The sequence below is a fragment of the Dermacentor albipictus genome, chromosome 2 (assembly GCF_038994185.2).
Source record: "Dermacentor albipictus isolate Rhodes 1998 colony chromosome 2, USDA_Dalb.pri_finalv2, whole genome shotgun sequence".
Classification (NCBI taxonomy): Eukaryota; Metazoa; Arthropoda; class Arachnida; order Ixodida; family Ixodidae; genus Dermacentor; species Dermacentor albipictus.
In genome coordinates, this window is record NC_091822.1 from 171461023 (window position 1) to 171476800 (window position 15778).

Genomic DNA, 15778 nt, shown 5'->3' on the forward strand with positions numbered 1-15778 from the left:
ATTAATATGGCGATCACCCCTTCACGCCCCGACCGTGGTCTCTTTGGGAGCGATGCCAGCATCAAGCTCGTCGTCACGACTGTTATCGTGGAGCTACATTCTAAACCCTTGATTAGTGAAATTGTTGATTCGGTAACATGCATGGCGTACATCAAGAGTGCGCGATGTATCGCGATTCACTTACTGGTGTATCCTGGCAGGAGACATGGTGGGATATATGTGCTTTTCCTCAGTGTCCTTGAGGGACTTCATGCTGCGATTGAACACGAAGTGTACCACGGGTGAACGTGCGAGCGTAAAAAGCTCACAATTGCCAGACCAGACAGTTGCTAGATCATGCTTCACACTGCCTAGCATATGCTTGTCTAGAGAAAGCGCTAATGGCGTATTCTACCTCAAAGGTTTAGGTACCGCGCGATCTGAGAGCGTAAGATTTCCAAGCAGCATATGTGACCGCATAACCAGTAAAACCGTACAACATCGTGTTGGTCGGAGCACACTTGTACTAAACGGTAAATACGCTCCAAGGCTGCGGTGGTATTCAGTATTTTCTCCTATCCTGCAGTCCCTAAACGTTTGCGGTGGAATTGACATGCGCCGATTGGGACGTACACTGCGATACATATGCGATGTCAGATCATGCGTGGCGGTAAAATGTGTTCACCAGTTCCAGATGAAGGTAGATTAGGTAAGGTATTATTATTATTATTATTATTATTATTATTATTATTATTATTATTATTATTATTATTATTATTATTATTATTATTATTATTATTATTATTATTATTATTATTATTATTGTTGTTGTTGTTGTTGTTGTTATTATTATTATTATTATTATTATTATTATTAATATTATTATTATTATTATTATTATTATTATTATTATTATTATTATTATTATTATTATTATTATTATTATTATTATTATTATTATTCACAGTGCTCAGCGATTGGAATGCGATACTCAGAGCGCGTGGCTGCCTCGAACTATTTACGGTGCAGATGGTTGCTGGGAACACCGAACTGATGCAATTTTTTATCACCTGAAAGCGAGATCGCTTGTGATGCATTTTCTCATTCACTGGGCCCCTCAGCAATTACTCATGCCTCAGCAGGGGCCCTGTAATGTAAAACTACTGCAATCTCTTTTTGTTCCACTCTCCTGACGTCAAATTTACGTAACTGCCGACGTAAGCACCGGGAGGTGACCCGCAGCGTTGTCTTAATAGCCCAATCAAACGTTCTACTCGTTTGTAAGAGGTCACTTTTGTTTGCTTTAAAAACGAACAACAATACCTGCACTGCGCGCTGTTTATCATCTCATTGGCGAGACAAGAAGTGAGGAGAACGCTCAAGTGGAGAGGGTTTCGATGGGGCCGAAGATAGCGCAGTGAGAATAGATAACCGGATGAGGAGGGTGGCGCCCACGTCTGCCATTGCTCAGCTGCACCTTACTTTGCTTGTGGTGGCAGGTCGAAAATTGGGACGGCATGCAACGGAAGGTTAAGAAGGATACTAGAACGGATCCTGAGCAAGGAAGAGTTGAGAGAGTGATGTCGTATACGTGCCGAAAGGGCTCGGTAACGTTATACAGCCACGCAAAAACTTTTATTATACGCAAATAAACCCATGCTGTCTGGCAGTGTCCAGCATAGGTTACATATATAGATCACTTATAATTGCGATGTCTTGTTTATCAATGCAGAATTAACTATAACCTAGAGGCAGGCAAAATGCGAAACGTCACGGCATGTTTGCGTATGATGATGTTGGGGACCTTCTAAAAGCATCCCCTTTATTTCAAGGTTGCGACAGATGGTCCCCTATAGCCCGTTTCAGCCACTTTCCTATTACCGTATTGTAATCTATCACTCTGCCGTTCTATACCTGCTTCATCTCGCTAGGTTACGTATTGTTGTGACAATTGCGCACCCTTCTTTCTCTTTCTTTTTTATTATTGCTTATTTTTTTCATCAATACTCGTATTGATGAAAAAGCGTGAGAATACCGTATAGCAGGTTTCGTAGCAAATATTAAGTCAAATCAAGAAATAAAAGCCGAATATGGCATACTAGAAAATTTAACACAAAGTATAATGCGTACAAATTTTGTGCAAGAAAACACGTGCCTACTTGTCTTTGAATGTTTTCTGCAGCAGGCACAGGCTTTACCTTGTTGCGAATATTTGTTCCTGTATTTTTTTCCCTCAGGAAACTAACCCGGACCTCAAAAAAGTAAGCCTTTTCTGTTCTTTTTTTCTTCCCTGTCTCCGTATAAATTCATGGTTTTTCTTGTTTCCATTCTTTGCTTCTATTTTACTGTCTCTCGTTGTTTCTCTGACTTTCTTTTTCACCAGTGCGCGTTGTTTATTGGTACTTCCACTTACCTTGTACTTGGTCTCCAACTTCCTTGTCGTCTTTCTACATTTTGTGTCCACGTCTTTGTGGTGCAAACATATGTACATTCTCGCTGCCCATTCGTTTTCATCCATGGTCCGGAGCCCTTCTTTATAACTAACTTTGCTACGCGCTTCTCTGAAGTGAGGTCCAACCGATGTCACCTTGCGCTTTCTCATTCGGAGTTTTACCGCGGGCACCTAATAAGAATCGGCTCATCGCGCTTTCGTTAACTTGCAACTTCGACATGATATCCGATTTTGATCAGATAACGGCGCTTGCAAACGTTAGCGCAGTGAGCATTACTCCTTTCTGAATTCCTCGCTCGATTCTCGTATTTATTGTAGCCCCAAAATAACCTGTTTCGTTATAGGCGCATACCTTTCTGACCTGGCTCTCGCTTCATCCCAGCTTTTTTCTTTGTGGGCATTCGAGTAAACTATTCCTGCGTTTATGTATACGCCCAGGTATTATATTGCTTTAATTCAGTGAACGGCGTCTCTAGTCAAGCATCCATGAAGCCCTGGAAACTTGAGTGAAGCCTACAGCGCCTTGAAATGAAGGGCGGTAGCGCCACTTTCGTTTTCGGCTCTTTATTTTCTAGCTTACCTGTCGGCCTCATCACATAGTAAGAGTGACCGCTGTCGTATTACAAGTATGTTTAATTTACTGATACAGCTTAAGGTGTTACTCATCTTTATCGCCGTTAGGTTCATCTACTGACGCTGTCACGTGCGCGCGTGTGTGTCCTCGGACAGGTTCTGGCTTGAAGCGCTCTCAACAGCCGGTGCTGTGATAACGTGAAAGCATCGGCTACTTGGTTGTCCATAGTGAGGCGGGAAACAGCGATAAAGATACGAACACATATGAAGGCACATGAAAGACGACGCGTTGCCCAACGTGTCTTTTTCAATGTGTCTTCACCTCCGCCCATGTCTGCAGCTCTGCGTCGCGCCTGATGCTGTAATACTTTAACATTTCAACTGCAGTGTCGTGCAAACGGCAAATGCACAGCCGAACCGATGCTCTTTCGCGCCGGCGGTTCTCGTTACCCAAGCTCGCTCAACGGGCCCCTCGCTTTGCCTGAAGCTCCCTAATGGAAAGGGTGATCAGTGCCGCTTAATGTAAGTGCATATATTGGCTTGCCGTTTTCGCCACGTCTCAAGGCAGCATCCTCGGTCACTCGTCGGATACGCCCGCAGTGCGGCAATGCGACCCAAAAAGCAGGCGCGCACGTGAGACAGAATGACGAAACTCACGCCACGTGTATCTTGTGGACGGCCACGGCTAGCACAACGCCGGCGCCCGGAATGGGAGCCGAGTGTATGTGCTGGCTGCCCCCGATCTTGGAAGACAGTGGATCCTGCCAGACGGGTTGGTATCCGGACAGGTCGCTTTTGTTGAGGGACCCACCTGCGGAAAGAGTGAGAAAAATTGGAAGACGCTTAAGCTTCGCCTTCAAGACCCGCCAAGGGGTGTAATACAATGCGCTACGGCGCAGCGATCACTTACGAGGCGCACCGCATCGAACGTTGCACCCACCAAACACGCGGTGAGCGTCGAGCAACGCAACGTTCGGCGCGGCAACGAAACGTGCGCCTGAGCAAGCGGAACGAACCAAAGAACTCGGTGTCTTGGAGGGGGAAACGATCTACGCCAGCCAAACGTCGTGATCGGCACGGGCAGAGAGATAGACAGATAGTGATCTAAAGAAAGGAAGGACGCTTGATTCTGCAACCCGTAAGGGAGCACGGCGAAGCGTCGTCAGGGGAGAGAGAGTCCGGTACGCGACGCGCCTCGCACCGGTCTCCGCGCAGCCCGAACGCGCGCGTGGCGCGCCAGCAGTCGGCGCAGCGCCGTGCATTGAGAGGAGGGAGTCTTCTGTGTTTGCCGCAAGATGGCTCTACGTGTGCGGAAAGCGCGAAGAAATGTAGCGCAAACGCACTTCGTTACTCGTGTAACGGCGACTTATGTAAGTTACATGTTCATAATTACCGATAAACACCGGTTTCAGCCGAACTCTCTCTCTCGTACAGGGAGAACTCGGCAAGACTCGACTACCGAGAAGTAATGAATCACCGCGTTGCGGGCGGTTATAAAATTTCGCTCGTATTTGTACGGCCGTTTATTCAAGGTTGTGAGCGATCATCACTCTCTTTCCTGGCTGACTAACTTAAAAGACCCATCTGACCGTCTGGCGCTCTGGAGTCCCAGGCTTCAGGAGTTCGACGTGACCATAATTTACAAATCATGGAAGAGGCACACCGACGCCGACTGCCTCTCGCGGTCACCCGTCGAGTCCGCAGGTATCGATGACGTAGACGTGGACGCTGCATTTTTCGGCGTCGTCGACGCCGTCACCATTTCACAGGAGCAACACCACGACCCACAGTTGCCCCCACTAATTCATTTCTTGGAAGGCCGAAGTACAGACGTTCCGTGACTCTATGCCAGGGGACTGCCCTCGTTTTGTCTGCGGAACGATGTCCTCTGTAAGACTTTTATACCCGTGGCAGCACGTACCTGCTTGTCGTACGGGCACCACTTCGAAAAAGAAACACAAAAAGCATGCCACGATGAAACCACCGCCGGTCATCTAGGCTACGCGAGGACATTGTCCAGACTCCGACACAAGTACTACTGCACATAGCTGCACGCTGCTGTAAAACATCACGTACAAAACATGTGCCGACTGCCAAAGACGTAAAGCACCTCCCGGCAAGCCTGCAGGTCTCTTGCATCCAGCCCAGGTACAAGGCCAGCCATTCGCCCAAGTTGGAATGGATTTCCTGGTCCCATTACCAACTTCTACAGCCGGCAACAGATGGATCATTGTTGCCACCGATTACATGACGAAAGCTGCACAGCGGAGCACAGCAGCCGAAGCAGCTCACTTTCTTCATAGAAAACGTCGTCCTTAGGCACGGCACCCCAAAAGTAGTCATCACAGACAAGAAAACTGCCTTCACTGCCGAACTCCCTGACTCGGTTCTCAGACTCAGTGGTACAAGCCACCTGAATATAACCGCATATCTCTCCTGACCAACATATCCACAACATAGTCATAGTCTCCTCACCAACATAGTCATACCTAGCGACGTTGAATTCACTCAGCGCGCCGAAGAAGCCAGACAGCTTGCCCCCGTACTTACCTGCCTTCAGCAAGACCAAGATGCAAAGCGATACGATCTTCGACACAGAGTCTGGATACCCATACGCCATCGTGGACATTTAGAGAATCTGCTAAGACGGTACTTTGGGCCGTACAGAGTGGTCCGCCGCCTGAGCGACGTTCATGAATTACGAGGCCGTTCCTGACAGCGACAAATAGCTCCAGTCGCCGCAAACACTTACCCGAAGTGGTGCATGGGGTACAGATGAAGCCGTACCTGTCGAACTAACTTTTCGTTTGTTTCTTTTTTCTTTGCTTTTTTTTTGTCTGCGTTACTCTGTGCCGTTGTACACCGCCCTCATACACTTAAATTGCACATCCGGACGATGCCTATAGTTCCGAGGCACGCACATGCCGCGCCTGTACTCGGACGAATAAGAGGACAATGTGAATAAGCATGAGCGTTTTTATCGAGGCGAAATTAATAAGTCCCGGTTGCGCTCAGTATTAAAAAGGCGACATGCCACTGGGCCTCCTGAATAGTGCCCTACGACCCCTGTTTTTGACGTTGCGATAATAATAAAATGCCCCAATAATTTTGGTAAAATTCTTAAACTCCTGCCTTCCTCCCACATCTTAAGTATAAGGAACACACTCAAACGTATTGATTTCATTTCTTTCCAATACTGCCCGTCTCATTTCGTACGATTGCATGATTTATACGATGAAGAATGCAGCAGGTTTATGTATATGTGTGTTCAGTGAACGTTCCCACGTATTGAACGTATAGACAGTAAAAATACGAAGCAGCACTTCCTGTACACTTCGGGCTCGGATGTAGCACGAATACTCACTGAGAGTCACTGTACAGACACATATATCGCACACAGGCTAGAAGAAACGTTGACACTTTGTGTTAAACTGCAGTATAAATTTTACCGATGTTACAAGCGAATAAACAAGTACATAAAAATGATAAGCTTACATATAGTAAACGTAAGTTGGAATGGGGATGAAGAAAGATCGAAAACTACTTTTTCCCATTATCTACAGAAATAGGACATCTATAGTGCGTAAGCCACTGCTATGCGGACGGTGTGAATACACTGAAACTTGTCTATATAGGTACATTACCGGCGTCCGCAATGTTCTTTTCGATCTCCTCGGCGAGCTCATGTTGGTAAAGGTACTCCGGGCCGTGTTCGGCCAGCTTCGTGAGCAGCTCGGCGAGTTGCGGCTGGACGAGCCTGTCCCCGCTGCGCAGCAGAGCGCCGGTGGCGCTGTTGGAGAATTGGTTCCTGCATCAAAAAAATGGGACCACGCTGTTCCAACTAGGGATCGTTATGCTTGTAACGGGGAGATTCTCTCTCTCTCTCTCTCTCTTTCTCACTCACTCTTCCTTTGCTTTTTTTTTTGATGTGCAGAAACCATTCACCATTATTGTCTACGTAAGCGAATATCCGAACGCTTCTAGAAAGTTATTCGCTCCATGTAAAAAGGAACGATGCGCTAGAGGGCGCGTATTTGTTGCAGTGAGGACATTTAGCCAACATTTGTGGCTTCCCTGCGTATTCCCGCGACGAAACAGAGCCACAAATACACACAGTTGTATATAGGGGTAGTACAGGTAGATATATACATAGAAGCTCATTCGTCACATATGATGTGTCTTGTCTCGAGCAGCAAGATCGAGCGCCGGCGTGCAAGGCGACAGCCGTCCTCCTCTCCCGCAGCTCAAATAATTAGAGCCGCATCGTATAGTAATTTCTCTCGATTGCAACGGTTACAGAACGATTGCAGCGTCACAGGCTTCTCCGGCAATCTTAGCATTAAGCTCGTCTGATACCAGCTTTCTCCGGCTGAAGGGATCATATACCTGAGGGAAGCCGACACGCTCAGCACATTTTCGTTGTTCGCCAGGGCGGCGGCAAGGTGCGATCCGACGGTGAAGCCCTCCTTGGCCAAGCGGATGGCCGGCTCGAACACGGCCTTCCAGGGAAGCTTGCCCGCCTTGGTGTGCAGAGCCTTCAACCCGGCCAGCGCGCCCGGCACGATCGGAGCGTTGGCACCTGAGAGGACGGAACGCACGAAATGTACGCACTGACGCGAGCATGCACTGGTGCTTATTTTTCCGGTGACCATTTTCAACGTCTATCAGAACTGCGCTTCAGCCGCGCGGGCTCCGGCTGGTGCAAGTTTGCAAGTGTAGCGCACAGGTGAATGCGAAACTTCCACGTGTTCCTGAGCCCCATGCTTGTATCCTGCGCTTTGAAAACTGTAACGGCTTATAAGAAAGAACCGCAGACCAACATCCTCTTGTTCGCCACAATTTATGGCTATGGCTATGGCGGGCTAAAGTATTTGTACCGAACTGGACTTGTTGCAATGAACCACTGCTTTATTGCTTTTACGCGTTACAGAAGCTGCACAACTACACTACCGCCTTTTTCCTTATCATCAAGCCCCCTGCCCCCCCCCCCCAAAAAAAAATAATCTGCCCGGGTTTCACCTCTAATCTATGATGTCTCCTTTCTATATTTCTTAACGTTGTGCCTAACATTATACTTTGCATCATGTGCGGTCAGTTGTTTACTTTCACTTTCCTTTCCACGCTTCCATATGTTTTCTTACATTAAGTTGTCGGTATAAGAACATCCGTTGGTGTATAGTGCTCCTAATCCATTTTTACTGTCATTCAGGTTTGGAAATCAAGTTCAACGCCCCAAAGCAATTCGTGCTTTTGCAGACCTTCCAGACCAGAATGTATATGGCCGCTGTAACCAGGATCCGAACTCATGAACTAAGCAGAAAGTACTCAACCACCGCGAAGGGTCCTACAGGTTTCTAAGTCACGGTAAGGGGAAACCCCCTGACCAACTGGTCAACATTACGACGCACCGAGCTTCAACGCCGACGCGTTGGTTGAAAACATATCCGGTGTGACGCTTGCCGGAGACACTCCCAGGGCGTCCAGGGCTTGAACCTTCATCGTGGACCTGAAACCCGCCGAGAACATGATTCATTGTTCCTTCGAGTCCTTCGAGACGACTCGTGTCTGTAGGTCGCTCTACATCCGTTATCAGAAATTTAGTTAACGCATGACGCTTTGCGGCCAAAGCTTGGGTAAAAAAACGGTATTTCGACCTCGCATATCATTTCCACCGCCACCAGAATCAACTATGCTCGTGCTAACAATGTTACTAAAGGCAGGCGTTCAAACATCGGCACTAGTATAGGGACGAAAACGGCAACGAAAAAGCCGACTGTCCCTAAAAATTCCACAGTGCTGGAGAAAAAAAGTACGCAAAAAAAGGAAGCTCATCTGCGCATGCTCAAACGGACACTTCTCCGTTCTTTTAAAAATGAATAGCCTTTCCTCGTGCATTGAAGCTTTGCATATTATTCATTTAGGTAGCACATGCATAAGTCAGCCCTTGATTATGGTGCACAAAGAAAAATCCTTGTGCGGTGTGCCAACCCATAAACACGAGCTGGTGAGTTTTGTGTCCTCCTAGCTTTCTGCTACGCTGTGGCCCTTCAGTTGATAGCTAGCGTGTTGTGTTTTCATCCCTGCTTGTGGCTGTGTGCCCAGCACGCCTTCATTCCTACCTGTGACACTTGCGGCGGTCAAAAAAAAAGTCTAACAATTTCTGTGCATCTGCCACCGTTACGGTACGCGTTAGGTTAATATCAGGTGCTGTGTACCTCGTTAGAGACACTGGCCAGGCGGCCACTGTCATAGCAAAAGACACTCGGACAGTGGTCACATCGGTCGTGAGTGATCAAGGAAGTCACAGTGCTATCGTTCGCTTCGTGCGGTCTACTGGCCTGCCGGTTTGACTTTGATAGTGACGCCTGCCACCTTATAATGTTGTGCTCCAATTTCCGTTTGAATACTGCTCTTCCTCCCTCCCTAAATATTTAGACCTCCTTTCCCCCATCCCGAATGGCAAACCAGACTTTTTTCGAATTAACTTGCCTGCCCTTTTTCTCTTTCTATCTTACCAACTTGCTCAACTTCCTGTCGTTTTAAGACCGTAACTGCTGGTTGAACTAACTGCTGTCACGTGAGAAACATGACGACAAAGTTGAGCGCCGAGGCGCTATCGAAATGAGCGAGATAGTTTGCATCCATGCGCGAAGGGGCAAATACGACTGAAGAACACAGGGCGTCCAGTGTTCTTTAGTCTTCTTTGTCCCTGTGTGCTTTCCTTACCACGAGACGCTATGCTGACGACCGTGGCATGTATTACAATTCTACTTCTTCAAGTGGATTGCTCGAAGAGACAGATATACTTTGCACCAGAAATCAAACTGCTTATTTGACTAATTACCAAAACATCGCTAACTAAATTTACTGCACGTATTGCAATCTACCAATTGTAACCGGCGAATTCGCAAGTCGTATCCATTTGGAACGAATATTTATAAACACAGCCGCAATACATGCCTGCGCAAATGCCTGATTTTTCTAGGACTTGTCAGCTCGCAAAGTCACAAATATGTTTGAAGGGCAGAAGAACAAAGTTTAGGCAAACCCATGTACTGCTTATATATCTTTACTGCGACACTTGAACCGTCATATTTGCAGCTGCTACAGCCACTTTTTTTAATTATTATTACTGACATGGTGACATAGAGGTTGGCACTCTTAGGTGGCACCAGTCACTACTCGTCGTTTGTCAAATAAAAATGTTATCGCAATACACTTCCCAAAATATGTCACAAGATGTGTCACTAATAAAGTCGAGCTCGTTTACAACGAAACGCCCTGTAAAACGAAGGAATTGTGAGCTGTGCGTTGCGTGGCTTTTGCAACCAAATGTGCTGCACAACGAATGATCTCGGAGGCCCCAAGAATTTAGGTATAAAGGCGTTCGACTGCATGCATAGCATAGTAAGACAGCTTGAGCACAAAGCTCTGAACGTGGCTCCAGGAGCCCACAGAAGACCAACAAGTACACAGCTGCATATGCAAACACAAGCATGCGCTTTGCATTTTCCGAGGACTCGCACAGAAGTTCAGGGTTTAGAAGAACGAGTAGGCAAAACTTTAGTACTATCGGCGTGAAACGAAACGCGAACAGCGCTGCACGTGGCCGAAGCATAAATAAAAACAATAAGCGCGCCGTCCGTTCGTCGCTATTGACAGACGTGCACACCCGGTTTGACCGCACTGCGCGATGATGTCCCCCTTATGCTGCGATACTTCCGTTTCGGTTCTACTTCTCCTTTATTTGAAAGCGAGAAAAGCTGGTGACGCAAACTCTACTAAGCGCACCGCTGTTCTCGGTTCATTTGACGACATACGTAGCCTACTGCCCAGCTGCTTTCCTGCTTAACTACTAGCCTAGACTAACACTACGCTTAATCTTTCATATGATACCTAAGTGTATTATGCACCTAATATATTCGTATTTTTTATGAAAAGCGACAAGCGTTTCTTCGCAGCCTCACTCATGGCCAAGGGCCAAGTATCGTTTATTTTTTTCTTCAGTGTGAATGGTCATTGATATAGCACCAGAGTTCCCGATTGCGAGTTTTGCCTGAAATCACGTGATAGTAGCCACTGAGTCCTTGCGGCAGGTGTCATCGCAATCTGTCGCGCCAATATGCGTAGAATCCGGCTCACTTGTCGTAAAGGACGGCCATTAGACCACCGCCGATGCCGGTGACATGTGGTGCGGTGACGCCCATGCACAGCAGCGCGGCCACGGCGGCGTCCCCGATGGCGCCGCCCTTGTCGAACATCTCTCTATACGGATAACAGTACAAAGACATCAGCTACAAGCTGAGTTTCTGTTTTTTATAAGGTCCATTTAGGCCGTAGGCTCCTTTAGTATGTAATGCAGTTACTCTGTTTACACATAAATACTTAACTATAAACGATAACAATTCTGACATCTGAAACACCGGCCACCTCTGATTGAAATTCCAGTGGGAACGAGCTAGCGTTTTACCAGAACAGTTATCAACAGAGGCCTGCGTCTTTCTCTGCGGGTAATTAAACAATTTCATGTTTGCTACTACTCTGTTATTACTCGCATTTTCTATTGAGATCACATTCTATGGTACCAACCCTTCAATATAACACTTCTTTTCTTTCAGTGCCAATTTGGTTTCGTCTTTCTGGCGGTCCAAAACAAGCAGGAACATGTAAAAAAAGTAACTGACATATAAGAGTGTCTTTCCTGCAATGTTCTTTATTTACGTGTTTTCTCATTTTCTTGTTTTTTTTCGTTTTTTTTTCGCACCGCAAGTATGAACTAACTAGAGCACAAACAAGTAGCGATACGTTGCCTTCGTCTGCACCTGTAGATGATGTTCACATTGCACACCAGCGACTAGTAACCAATCACGAAGGACACGCCTTCCCGCACAGCAAACCACGGAAGCGATCAGGTGACGTTATAGCCGCCATACTTTGGTCACGAAAATTTTAGACGAAGATAATTAACACATCTTTTTCTTGAAAACCAGCTAAGTAACAATGTCAAGCGTTATGTTGAACTATACGGACCATAAGATGTCATCTTGCTGCGAAGTCAGAGCAAGAACAAGACGGTGAAACAAACTGGAGGACAAACAACGCACTCGCATGCACGCACGCAACCACACACGCAATCACTGCAAGACCCCCCAGTCCCAAGCGCTCTGTCTGGAATGGTTGCGTGTGTTGTGCGTGCATGAATGCTAGTGTCATATTCTGCGCTCCAATTTGTTTTATTATAATGAGTTACCAACTGGCCCAATCGCTAGTTCTTCTAAGAGCGGATGAGCAGTAAACGCAAAATCATTTGTCGCATCGCAGTAAGTGATGCTTACTTCAGCGTTATTCCAGCCGGAACAAAAAGTAATAATAATGAATTCACAGCGAGATCCCACTTCTGTGCGAGACGTCAGTGGGAGCTAGCCAGCAGTTTTACATTAGGGACTTCGGCAGACGTTCCGGAATCTCACTTGGCGACGTCTGCACAATGCGGCGCATCGCAGACGACGGCCCACTTCTCGAGCGTGGTGTCGACGGGTCTAGGCACCGCCATGGTGATCAAGCCAAGCAGGGAGAGGATGGCGAACACGACCAAAAAGAAGAAGCAGCCGCAGCAGCAGCACAGCATTGTGGCAAGTTTGCACATATCCTGGATGGGGCTGTGCAGACAGAGTATTGGGGAGAAAACACCTTACATGAGGGTTGGGGTGTGCGAATATTCGAAACTTTCGAATGAGGAATCGAATGACGTCCAATTTGACTCGGTGTTCGAGTCGAAATAGTTTTCCATAACTTTTAGAATGCCTCAAAACGTCGACTGCGCCCACGAAAACATTACAACTGGAACAAAAGTATACGGTAAGTTTTAATCCTCGCGAGGATATGGGTGTAGACCTTAAACCCGCGTGGTGCAGCAGGCTACGTCACTTAGGTAGCCTTACGTTACAAGCTGCGCAGCAAACGTTTACAATCTCTGAAGAGCCCTGTGCATAGAAAAAACCACTCGTCAGCCGCTGATGTTTGATTTGTTCTTTTAATAATCAGCGCTTCATAACGTGCCATGTATAGTACGTGACAGAAACTTGCTAAGGTTAAGAATACTAGGATGCGACCATCGTTTTGTATTAGTTGCGTTAACTGACGCCGGTGCATTATTCAAAAACTATTCGACATTCTATTCTATTCTATAGCACTATTTGATTCGTATTGAATTCGGTATAAAAATGAGATTTGCGCACCCCTATATACATGAGAAAAGCTAACAGCTACGAAGCTAACAGCTAACAGAAACTTTAGATGGGAGTCAACCGCGAATTTCCTATGCAAGTAATATATTAGTTGGTGGTCACAGAAACTGGTTGCGATGTGTTTTTGAAGTGGTTATGCACAAGCACTACGCAAAGTGGCTACAATCCTTGCAAAAACACTTATTAATCCAATCCACACATATTAGTTCGGCAATGTCTCAGTATATGAGATCCTCCGGATTGGATGTGGTAACTGGTCTAATCACAGTAAATGTATACAGAGTGCTTGAGAAAATGTGTTCGAAATTTCCTGAATATTGGGAATATCCGATAGCTGAGCGACAATTTTCGGTATTGCTTTTACTGCATACGCACCCATCGTGAGACGATTCGATGTGTATCATAAACAATAAATTGGGAAATTGAGGAAGAATAACGGATTTTTTAAAATGAAATAGACGTTTTATCCTAATGTAAGACTTTGGACGTCCATCATCCGCGGTGTTTAGGCTCACTCACACTAGGCCGACCCGACACCGATTTCGGTGTTCCAGCTGTCGGCGACAATGTTTTTGCCTTCGTGTCGGCGGCTCTGTCACACTGTACCGACGCCGACAATCTGCCGACAGTCGGCGGAAATCTCGGCGTCGGTACAGTCTGACACTAGCGCCGACGTGAAGGTTAAAAAAAAAAGAACACTGTTGCCGACTGTCGGCAGACTGAAATCGGTGTCGGGTCGGCCTAGTTTGAGTGAGCCTTTACCGGTTTGCAGACACCACCTTGTTATCAAGTCGCGATCCCGCTCGCTTCACGCTTGTCCAACAGTGAGGTGTGAACAGGGATGACACTCTTATGCTTCTGCTAGGGACGCGACAGATGCGCTCATAAATTTAAATTCTGGGGCTTCAAGTGCCAGAAGTCCGATATGATTATTAGGAACGCCGTAATTGGGGACTCCGAATTAATTTTTACCACCTGGGGTTCCTTAACTTTCACATAATGCAGAGCTATAACACGGGTGTTTTTGCACTTCGCCCCCATCATGACGCGGCCGCCGCGGCAGGGATTTGAACCCTCGCCCACGGGCTTAGCAGCGCAACACCAAATCCACTACGCCACCACGACGGGTGGGTGGCTCTCTTCGGCAGTTCAGGCTGCTTTCTAGGCAAGATCACCCGTAATTCATTACTCTGCAGAAATTAGCAGTGTCAGCTTTTTGCATATGTAAACCGGTCATGAATATTTCGGGTGAGGGGCTCCGAATCTTACAGCAGAATGAATCGTTCGACTGCTTCTGTTATAAGGTTAACTAATCACATTTCATAAATAATTATCTAATTATTACCCGAGAAAACTTAATATCTATAAATAAAAGCACTCCCGAGGAGAACAAGTCATTCCATCTTCCCTACTTTAAAGCTCTTTCTAGAGTATCTTATGAAACATTTTTCACAACGGAGGTGTAAAATTTATGCTTCGTTATCTCAGCTTTACCATAACCGGCAGTCCCCGCTAAAAAAAAATTCAAGACATGGACAAAAACAAAATTCGCAAAAGCTCTTGTACGTTTCCTCTTTTCGTTCAAGTTGACGTAGCTAAGAAAAAACAGTGGATACCGAGCCAATGGATTTCCCCTTTACCGCGTATGGTAGCGTCCGAGGTAAATAATAATGGATATTATCGCCGTAAAGTGCTTTGTTTCGCATCTCCCCGTGCGGGCCCTGTCATTCCACGATGCGTCTCAGTGCGTTAGGCTTAACCACAACGGTCATTACAGCCCTCGTGTTTTAACCACTACGACGGCCATATGACATACCTGACGCCAAATCCAGCACCGCCGGCTCCACCGGCAGCGCCGCATGCTCCGCCAACGACAGCGCCGAGTACGGCTGGCTCATTCATGGTCTTGAGCTCTTGACCGTCCACGAGATTGAGTGGTTAGCTGGTTGGTTGGTTTGTTTGTTTGTTGGTTACGGCGATAATGATGATGCCTTAATTAATGGCACGGACCCACTGTGGGTGATAGGCCACGAACCGGGTGGTAATATGGTAAAAATGAAAGAAGGCGAAATAAATAAATAATTGAGGACGCGAAAGAAAGCGATAACAAATAAAATTAATGTGTAATAAGGCAGTGAGCCTTGCATAGACAGATTGTTGGTTTGGCTTCTATGAATGACTCTTACCCGCTACATACGAGATTGGCCAAGCGTCGAATGACTTTGCATAATAGCAAATGAAATCTTAAAATAAAAGGAAACACTCATGAACATTTTTGAATAGATCAAAGCGAGGTACCAGCAGCGAGGCACCAGCAGCCCGACGTTTTTCAGATCGGGATCTCGGCAAGCACGCCATAGATAAGCCTCTTGTTCCCCAGCCCACTCTCAGAGCTTTCCGTCGGACTTTCTTTAATCGCGTTTCATCTTTCATTGAATTATTCATCGCGTGTTAATTCTTGCATGTTCTGTTAGTGTAGTATTTGCCGTGTTTAGTGTCGCGTGTATTTTTCATTTGTGTCGCGTAT

At 46.5% G+C, this 15778-nt stretch overlaps 1 protein-coding gene across 2 annotated transcripts in view; it reads right to left on the bottom strand.

Moving 5' to 3' along the window:
• LOC135900864 (scoloptoxin SSD14-like) overlaps nt 1-15210 on the bottom strand; it is a 33736-nt gene extending 18526 nt beyond the window's left edge. The window contains exons 1-8 of one of the 2 annotated variants that reach the window (XM_065430453.1): nt 15068-15210; nt 12475-12663; nt 11147-11269; nt 8413-8510; nt 7391-7583; nt 6649-6812; nt 3662-3815; nt 185-253 (exon numbers count right to left, since the gene is read on the bottom strand). In XM_065430453.1, the coding sequence (XP_065286525.1) occupies nt 185-253; nt 3662-3815; nt 6649-6812; nt 7391-7583; nt 8413-8510; nt 11147-11269; nt 12475-12663; nt 15068-15153 (1076 nt within the window). In that variant the 5' untranslated portion in view covers nt 15154-15210. The remainder of the gene's footprint in view (nt 1-184; nt 254-3661; nt 3816-6648; nt 6813-7390; nt 7584-8412; nt 8511-11146; nt 11270-12474; nt 12664-15067) is intronic. The other variant, XM_065430455.1, reaches the window with a different exon arrangement.
• Nucleotides 15211-15778: the final 568 nt, after the last annotated feature.